The sequence below is a fragment of the Pristiophorus japonicus genome, chromosome 2, assembly GCF_044704955.1.
Source record: "Pristiophorus japonicus isolate sPriJap1 chromosome 2, sPriJap1.hap1, whole genome shotgun sequence".
In the NCBI taxonomy this organism is placed as follows: domain Eukaryota; kingdom Metazoa; phylum Chordata; class Chondrichthyes; family Pristiophoridae; genus Pristiophorus; species Pristiophorus japonicus.
In genome coordinates, this window is record NC_091978.1 from 6,170,815 (window position 1) to 6,180,789 (window position 9,975).

Below are 9,975 nucleotides of genomic sequence, written 5' to 3' on the forward strand. Positions count from 1 at the left end.
AGCAGTGCATGAGCCAATCAATGGTGAGCTTTGGCCCTCAATGATCACAAAGGGCACAATGTACTTTTGCTTGTTCTTTGTATTTTTCAGTGGCACATTACAAGTCACTACCACTGGAATGGTTGCATATAGTGACAGTATTGTCTTAGATCCTAACCTTTAAGCCTTTAGGTAAGTATCTAAGAGGTAGCACAATGCATGTGGCCCCACAATCTATTTGCATTTTTACCATTTGACCTTTAATCTTGTTCGGATACTTTCTGTCAGCTTTGTCCTTGATTGTGTGATCAACTTTACCAAGCATCTTTACAGTCATGACTTCAAAATCAGAATCATAACTCTCTTCATATAGTGCATGAACTTTTGGCTTGGCCTTATGTGTAGACTTCTGCCTCAATCCATTCTACCTACACTTTTGAGAAAAATGATTTCGTTTCCCGCAACTTGTGCAGGTCTTCCCAAATGCTGGGCGTTAAGTTTTTGACAGCTCATGTCTTTTGCCACAATATCTGCAATTGTTCGTGAACTCTTTGTCTGTGAATTCTTTCTTTGTGGGTCGAGGTTTTTGTCTGACAGCTTTGACATCTTCAGAGTCTATTTAATGAGCTTCATGGATTTCATTTGCGCAACTGTGGCCTCGATAGTTTTACAGAGCATCACACATTTATCGAGTGTTAGGCTTGATTCTTGCAACAGTCTCTTATGCAGAGTGTTATCAGATATTCCGCAGACTATGCGGTCTCTGATGAAATCATCCCTCAAATTGCCGAAATCACATCACGAGATATCTGTCAAAGCGCTCGTCCCCTTGTACTCAGCTGTTAAACTGGTACCGTTCAGAGATGATATTGGTTTTACCTTTACAGTGCTCTTCCCAGAGCTTCAAAATAATCCAATTTCCTGCTTGTCTTCCTCTGATTTGTAGGGAAGATTATTGTGGATATCTGGGGCATCACTGCCAATGGCAGTGAGAAACGTTACAACCCTAACTCTATCTGGTTTTTCCACAAAATTCGTGATAATTTCATAGCTGTCCCACAGCTGTTTGAATTTTTTCAGTTGGCTTTCCAATCGCCAGTCACCTGCAATGGAGGTGGGAGAGGAATGTGTGCGGGATTTAGCCTCATCATCATAGGCGGTCCCTCGAAACAAGGATGACTTGCTTCCATGCTAAAACAGGTGTTCCAATGAAGGACCTAAAATTCCAGGTCCTGAACTACATTCCGAAGGGTGGAAGATGCCTGTGCGTGGATTTTTTTAACATGTGGTGGCCATTGCACACCGAGTTAGCACCGTGGTGGTCATGATAGCTCGCTACAGTTTAGGACTTTTAGTATGTCACATACATGTATACAGTTCAAATACCCAGAGGACTAGAACAAGTCTAATAGTAAAATATCGTGGCCATGTATTTGTCGAAATACTTTTTCAATCGCGTCTCTAACTTATGCTACTTTAAGTTTACTTTACTAATGCCTCTAGATTATTTTACAAGCTTATAACTATTTATCGCCCTTCACGAATCCACGTGCAATGTGTAGGAAGCACACTCTGCACTGCAGTGCACTGCTTAATGGCGATTTCGATCAGCTCGAAAAAGTCTTACATTTCCAATATTTCGGTCGTAGATGCGTTCGATGAAAGATTGGAAGCCTCCACTTCTGACACCATGTATTTTATAGTCTCTTGAACACTCTTAGTTCAACTTAACTCTATTTATTTTGGAGATCTGAGAAAGCCTTGTGGCATTCTTTCACAGACATGCTCTCTCAATACAGCTCCCTATACCTCCTAGCAAGAGGGCGCTATACATTATCTCATTGCAGTAATAGCACAGATTAGGAAACAAAAGGTGAGTCGAGATGGGGTGTGAATGGCTGCCACAGAAAATAGAGAGAAACAAACTAAAAATAAAGAAGGGGGGAGTTTTTGTTGAAAAAGAAAGTGAGGAAAGGGAATAAAATGTGGGTGGAGATTATGGTCTACAATTGTTGAACTTGATGTTAACATAAGAACAGAAGAATTAGGAACAGGAGTAGGCCATCTAGCCCCTCGAGCCTGCTCCGCCATTCAACAAGATCATGGCTGATCTGGCCGTGAACTCAGCTCCACTTACCCGCCCGCTCCCCGTAACCCTTAATTCCCTTATTGGTTAAAAATCTATCTATCTGTGACTTGAATACATTCAATGAGCTAGCCTCAACTGCTTCCTTGGGCAGAGAATTCCACAGATTCACAACCCTCTGGGAGAAGAAATTCCTTCTCAACTCGGTTTTAAATTGGCTCCCCCGTATTTTGAGGCTGTGCCCCCTAGTTCTAGTCTCCCCAACCAGTGGAAACAACCTCTCTGTCTCTATCTTGTCTATCCCTTTCATTATTTTAAATGTTTCTTCTGAACTCCAACGAGTAAAGACCCAGTCTACTCAATCTATCATCATAAGGTAACCCCCTCATCTCCGGAATCAGCCTAGTGAATCGTCTCTGTACCCCCTCCAAAGCCAGTATATCCTTCCTTAAGTAAGGTGACCAAAACTGCACGCAGTACTCCAGGTGCGGCCTCACCAATACCTTATACAGTTGCAGCAGGACCTCCCTGCTTTTGTACTCCATCCCTCTCGCAATGAAGGCCAACATTCCATTCGCCTTCCTGATTACCTGCTGCACCTGCAAACTAACTTTTTGGGATTCATGCACAAGGACCCCCAGGTCCCTCTGCACCTCAGCATGTTGTAATTTCTCCCCATTCAAATAATATTACCTTTTACTGTTTTTTTTCCCCAAGGTGGATGATCTCACACTTTCTGACATTGTATTCCATCTGCCAAACCTTCGCCCATTCGCTTAACCTATCCAAATCTCTTTGTAGCCTCTCTGTGTGCTCTACATAACCTGCTTTCCCATTAATCTTTGTGTCATCTGCAAATTTTGTTACACTACACTCTGTCCCCTCTTCCAGGTCATCTATGTATATTGTAAACAGTTGTGGTCCCAGCACCGATCCCTGTGGCACACCACTAACCACCGATTTCTACCCCGAAAAGGATCCATTTATCCAGACTCTCTGCTTTCTGTTAGCCAACCAATTCTCTATCCATGCTAATACATTTCCTCTGACTCCGCGTACCTCTATCTTCTGCAGTAACCCTTTGAGTGGCACTTTATCGAATGCCTTTTGGAAATCTAAATACACCACATCCATCGGTACACCTCTATCCACCATGCTCGTTATATCCTCAAAGAATTCCAGTAAATTAGTTAAACATGATTTCCCCTTCATGAATCCATGCTGCGTCTGCTTGATTGCACTATTCCTATCTCGATGTCCCGCTATTTCTTCCTTAATGATAGATTCAAGCATTTTCCCCGCTATAGATGTTAAACTAACCGGCCTATAGTTACCTGCCTTTTGTCTGCCCCCTTTTTTAAACAGAGGCATTACATTAGCTGCTTTCCAATCCGCTGGTACCTCCCCAGAGTCCAGAGAAATTTGCTAGATTATAACAAATGCATCTGCTATAACTTCCGCCATCTCTTTTAATACCCTGGGATGCATTTCATCAGGACCAGGGGACTTGTCTACCTTGAGTCCCATTAGCCTGTCCAGCACTACCCCCCTAGTGATAGTGATTGTCTCAAGGTCCTCCTTCCCACATTCCTGTGACCAGCAATTTTTGGCATGGTTTTTGTGTCTTCCACTGTGAAGACCAAAGCAAAATAATTGTTTAAGGTCTCAGCCATTTCCACATTTCCCATTATTAAATCCCCCTTCTCATCTTCTAAGTGACCAACATTTACTTTAGTTGCGTGCAGAAAGCTGTAAAGTGCCTAAACGGAAGATGAGGTGTTGTTCATCGAACTTGCATTGAGCTTCATTGGAACAGTGTAGGAGACCGAGAACAGAGAGATCAGAGTGAGAGTGGAGCGGAGAATTAAAGTGACAGGCGACCGGAAGCTCGGGGTCAACTGTCCAGACTGAACGGAGGTGCTCCGCAAAGCGGTCACTCAATCTACGTTTGGTCTCCCTAATGTAAAGGAGACCACATGGTGAGCAGCGATTACAGTATACTAAATTGAAAGAAGTACAAGTAAATCGCTGTTTCACCTGGAAGGAGTATTTGTGGCCCTGGATGGCGGGAAGGGAGGAGGTCAAAGGGCAGGTGTTGCATCTCCTGCGCTTGCACGGGAAGGTGCCATGGGAAGGGGAGGGGCTGCTGGGGGTGACTGCGCAATGGACCAGGGTGTTGCAGAGGGAGCGGTCCCTTTGGAATGCTGGGAGGGGAGGGGAGAGGAAGATGTGATTGGTGGTGGGATCACGCTGGAGGTGGCGGAGGATGATCCGTTGACCATGGAGGCTGGTGGGGTGAAGGGTGAGGACAAGGGGAACCCTGTCATAGTTCTGAGAGGGAGGGGAAGGGGTGAGAGCAGAGGTGTGGGAAATAGAACGGACACGGTCGAGGGCCATGTTAACCACGGCGGAGGGGAATCCTCGGTTGAGGAAAAAGGAAGACATGTCAGATGCACTAGTGTGGAATATCTATCTATCTATATATTATATACACATCCATTTCTCTCTCTCTCTTTCTATATATACCTAGATAGGCAGTACAGAGGGACCTGGGGGTCCTTGTGCATGAAACACAAAAAGTTAGTATGCAGGTACAGCAAGTGATCAGGAAGGCAAATGAAATGTTGGCCTTTATTGCAAGAGGGATAGAGTATAAAAGCAGAGAAGTCCTGTGTAAGGGGTTTTCACAGAGTGTTGTTGTGCTTTGGGTGTCTCTCTCTGGGCTTCTGCCCTCACAGCTTATGCCTAGCCTGTGAGGCACCTGTGAGTGTCAAACACTCCTAACCCCTTCTTCCCTAGCCTGTGACACACAGTTGAGCGTTTTCGAGGCACTCCTAGCTTCCCTTACACTGTTCTGACATAAGACTCACGATCAGGAGATGTAATACAATAGAACTGAGACAAGGTGATTCCAAGAGGAACTTTAGGCTTCCAATTTATTTGACAAGGTGTATCTCAACAAACAGCAATACACCAACAAAACAATCCCCCTAAATCCCACTAAACGAACACAACGAAAATCTTTACACAAGTTTAGCAGTACAATGCCCAACCTCCCACCTTTCCTGGCCTAACTGAGTTGGGAGTTCTGGGGACCAGAGGTTATACTCACTACTGTGCCTTCTGCAGTCTAGTGGTTTGTTTCTTCTATCTTCGGACAGTGGTTTTCCTTCAGTGTCGAGAGTCTTGCTGGTTGTGGTTGTTGGATGACGAGGGCAGGGAACCACACGCACTGTGTCAGAAACCCCTTTTTTATAGCCAGATTATCCAGTCCGCCTCCTGCTGAAGTCGATTCTTCTCATTGGTGGACTTTGTGATTTTGAAAAATGCAGCAGTTTTAGATTATTGCGGGTTTTTTTCCACTGATGTTAACTTACTCAAGGTTTGAGTGGGTGTTGATTGCATTGGCCTCCTGTAACCATTGTATAGGCCCTTGGGTTGTTTTGGGTTCCCTAGTTTTCTGAAGATCTGCATAATTTCCTTCCATAGTGTAAACATGGGGAAGACAATAGTCCGATAATGGCTGTGAGTCAGTCCCAGTTTTCGAGCAAGTGCTCTCCCATTGGCTTGAAAGCCCCATGCTTCGGGCTAATCTAAAACTGCTGCATTTTTCAAAATCACAAAGTCCACCAATGAGAAGAATCGACTTCAGCAGGAGGCGGACTGGATAATCTGTCTCACTATTGGCCCTCCGGTGTCCTCCCCCGTCCAATCACTGCTCTGCCAAGGTCAAACTGTTATCAGTTTCAATTCACAGCACAGACTGATCCCACAGCCATTTTCCTTCTGGGTAAAATGAGGGGGTTTTCGTCCTCCCCTACACCTGCTACAACTGTACAGGTATTGGTGAGGCCACACCTGGAGTACTGCGTACAGTTTTGGTCTCCATATTTAAGGAAGGATATACTTGCATTGGAGGCTGTTCAGAGAAAGTTCACTAGGTTGATTCCGGAGATGAAGGGGTTGACTTATGAGGAACGGTTGAGTAGCCTGGGCCTATACACACTCGAGTTCAGAAGAATGAGAGGCGATCGTAACGAAACATATAAAATAATGAGGGGGCTCGACAAGGTGGATGCAGAGAGGATATTTCCACTCATAGGGGAAATTAAAACTAAGAGGCATAGTCTCAGAATAAGGGGCCGCCCATTTAAAACTGAGGTGAGGAGAAATTTCTTCTCTCATTGGGTTGTAAATCTGTGGAATTCTCTGCCTCAGAGAGCTGTGGAGGTTGGGACTTTGAATATATTTAAGGCGGAAATAGACAGATTTTTGAGCGATAAGGGAGTAAAGGGTTATGGGGAGCGGGCAGGGAAGTGGAGCTGAATCCATGATCAGATCAGCCATGATCTTATTAAATGGCGGAGCAGGCTCAAGGGGCCAAATGACCGACTCCTGCTCCTATTTCTTATGTTCTTAAAACAGAGAGCGGCGAATTAAAGTGACAGGATATATGGAACATTCTTTGTTCCAGTCCTACTCGGGGCCCTCCCTCACCTCTTTTTCCCTTACAGTGATGATTAAAGCAGTGTCGTTTCCTGCTCTCGCACTGAACTAGAAAATTGAATTCAATTTGCATCCAATTTCCATCTTTCCCTCACCTTCACATGGACCATCTCCGACTCTTCCCTTCCCTTCCTCGACTGCTCTGTCTCCATTTCTGGGGATAGGCTATTGACAAACATTCACTATAAGCCCACTGACTCCCACAGCTACCTGGACTACAGTTCCTCCGCCTCCATCGCATCTGCTCTAACGACGCCACCTTCCACACTCGTGCCTCTGACATGTTTTCCTTTTTCCTCAACCGAGGATATCCCTCCGCCGTGGTTAACATGGCCCTCGACCGTGTCCATTCTATTTCCCACTCCTCTGCTCTCACCCCTTCCCCTCCCTCTCAGAACCATGACAGGGTTTCCCTTGTCCTCACCTTTCACCCCACCAGCCTGCACGTTCAACGGATCATCCTGCGCCATTTCCGCCACCTCCAGTGTGATCCCACCACCAATCACATCTTCCCCTCCCCTCTCAGCTTTCTATAGGGATCGCTCCCTCTGCGACACCCTGGTCCATTCCTCAATCACCCCCAGCACCCCCTCCCCTTCCCACGGTGCCTTCCCGTGCAAGCGCAGGAGATGCAACACCTGCCCTTTTACCTCCTCCCTTCCCACTATCCAGGGCCCCAAACACTCCTTCCAGGTGAAACAGCCATTTACTTGTATTTCTTTCAATTTAGTATACTGTATTCGCTGCTCACGATGTGGTCTCCTCTACACTGGGCAGACCAAGCGTAGGTTGTTTGACCGCTTTGTGGAGCACATCCGTTCAGTCTGCAAAGGTGACCTCGAGCTTCCGGTCGCCTGTCACTTTAATTCTCCGCTCCACTCCCACTCTGACCTCTCTGTCCATGGCCTCCTACACTGTTCCAATGAAGCTCAACACAACCTCGAGGAACAGCACCTCATCTTTCACTGTGACACTTTACAGCCTTCCGCACTCAAAATCGAGTTCAACAATTTCAGACCATAAACTCTGCCCACATGTTGTTCCCTTTCCTCGCTTTCCTTTTTCACAAAAACTCCCCTTCTTTATTTTTAGTTTGTTTTGCGTGACAGCTGCTAATCATTCCGCCATTCACACCCCATCACCTTGTGTTTCCTAACCAGTGCTATTACCATCTCAATTCGGCCCATCGGCCCCTTTGTCTCTCAAATTTCAGATATAGATATATAGAGATAGAGATATAGAGAGATAGGAGCAATAGATAGAGAGAGAGAGAGAGATATAGTGGTATATAATCTTTTCTAGTGGTGCTGGTTGGAGATAATTATTGACCAGGGCATATTGAGAACTCCACTGCTCGTCCTCGAAACAGTGCCGTGGGATCCTCCACGTCCACCTGAGAGAGAAGAAGTTTGAGAGACAAAGGGATTGATGGGCCGAATTGAGATGGTATATCCATCTCTCTCTCTATATATATATATATATATATATAGTCCGGGCACCATCGAGACTAGGGAGACAGTCTTGGTATTAGACCATGTACTGCTTGCTAGGAGTAAAAATAAAGCGAATTCCAATGAGGTGAAAGAATATATAACATGGACAGGGTAGGATTGATTAAATATTTCTGGAAGTGGGCATAGCCAAGATGCTACCTTTAGTTTGAGTGACAATGGTATTTTGACCATTTGAACCAAATAAAAATGTGATTTTGTTAAAGACCATATATATATATATATATATATATACACTGGCCAAACGAACCTTTGATAAGAAATGGGTTAAAACATCGATACTCAAAGAATAACGTCAAACAGACTATTGCGAGGAGAAAGAACAGACGGAAGATGACGTCACCTGTGTCCGAGAGGTTCCAGAGACCAATGGCTGCAAACTACTTGTTGAACTATCGCCTGTTGTTAAATATATCATGCTGCAAGCTTAATAAATCTTGATCTGTTGTTCAAACATACTGGCTGCTGCCTTTTGGTGTCTTGTCCAAGAATTTATAAATCTGGAGCTAGATAGAGCAATAGATAGAGCGTTAGATAGATGCTGGGGATGTTGGCCTGAGAGAGGACACTGACGTTGGTGCACCTATCCTGCCAATGGATTTGCAGGATTTTGCGGAGGCAATGCTGGTGGTACTTCTCCAGTGCTTTAAGGTGCCTGCTGTACATAGTCCATATCTCTGAAGCATATAGGAGGGTGGGTATCACTACTGCTCTGTAGACCATGAGCTTGGTGCCGGGTTCGAGATCCTGGTCTTCAAACACTCTTTTCCTCAGGCGGCCGAAGGCTGCACAGGCACACTGAAGGCGGTGTTGGACCTCGTCATCGATGTCTGCCCTTGCTGATAGTAGGCTCCCAAGGTATGAGAAGTGGTCCACATTGTCCAAGGTCTTGTCGTGGATCTTGATAAACCGGTGAGCAGTACTGTCTGGCGGGGGCAGGTTGATAGAGGACCTTTGTCTTACTGATGTCTAATGTGAGGCCCAGACTGTGCACAAATGCAAGCGTCATCTGCATATTGTAATTCCAGAACAGAGGTTGGAGCAACCTTAGATCTGGACTGGAGGTGTCGGAGGTTGAATAATTTCCCGCTTGTCCTGTAGATTAACTCCACTCCAGCGGGGAGCTTATTGAGAGTGAGATGAAGCATAGCAGCGAGGAAGATTGAGAAGAACATTGGTGCAACGACACAGTCTTGCTTGACCCCGGTCTGCACTTATATTGGGTCTCTGATGGATATGTTGGTAAGAATCATGGCTTACATGTTATCGTGAAGCAGGCGGATGATGGTGGCGAATTTTTGAAGGCAGCCGAATTTGAGAAAGACTCTCCATAATCTCTCGCGGTTGACAGAGTCGAAGGCCATTGTGAGGTCAAAGGCCATGTACAGAGGTTGATGCTGCTCCCTACATTTTTCTAGGATTTGTCACGCGGTAACGATCATGTCAGTTATGCCCCATTGTGCCTCTTTAGACGGACTTGTGCCCTGTCTTTAAATGGTCACGATTACAGCATCTCTGAGATCCGCTGGCATGTTCTCCTCCTTCCAGATGAGAGATGAGGTCATAGATTCACTCCAAGAGTACTTCTCTGCCAAGCTTTAGTGTTTCGGCGGGGATTCCATCTGCTCCTGAGGCCTTGTTCTTCAGTTGTCAGATGGCCTTTTCAACCTCGTGCCGGGCTGGGGCTGTGCCGAGATGGTGATGGGTGGGATCCTGTGGGATGGAGTCAAAAACACTCACGTCAAAGACAGAGACTTGGTTGAGGAGATCCTCAAAGTGCTCCTTCCAGTGAGCACTGTCTGCCTCTCTGTCCTTGAAGAGTGGGCTCTCTATTCTTGACACTCAGTGGAACAGGACCTTGAGTGCTTGGGCCGTAGGGGGACTTGACTACGC

At 45.7% G+C, this 9,975-nt stretch overlaps 1 protein-coding gene across 1 annotated transcript in view; it reads right to left on the bottom strand.

The window, feature by feature from the left end:
• LOC139228326 (heat shock 70 kDa protein 12A-like) overlaps positions 1–9,446 on the bottom strand; it is a 75,858-nt gene extending 66,412 nt beyond the window's left edge. The window contains exon 1 of the mRNA XM_070859514.1: positions 9,343–9,446. Within this exon, the coding sequence (XP_070715615.1) occupies positions 9,343–9,446 (104 nt within the window). The remainder of the gene's footprint in view (positions 1–9,342) is intronic.
• Positions 9,447–9,975: the final 529 nt, after the last annotated feature.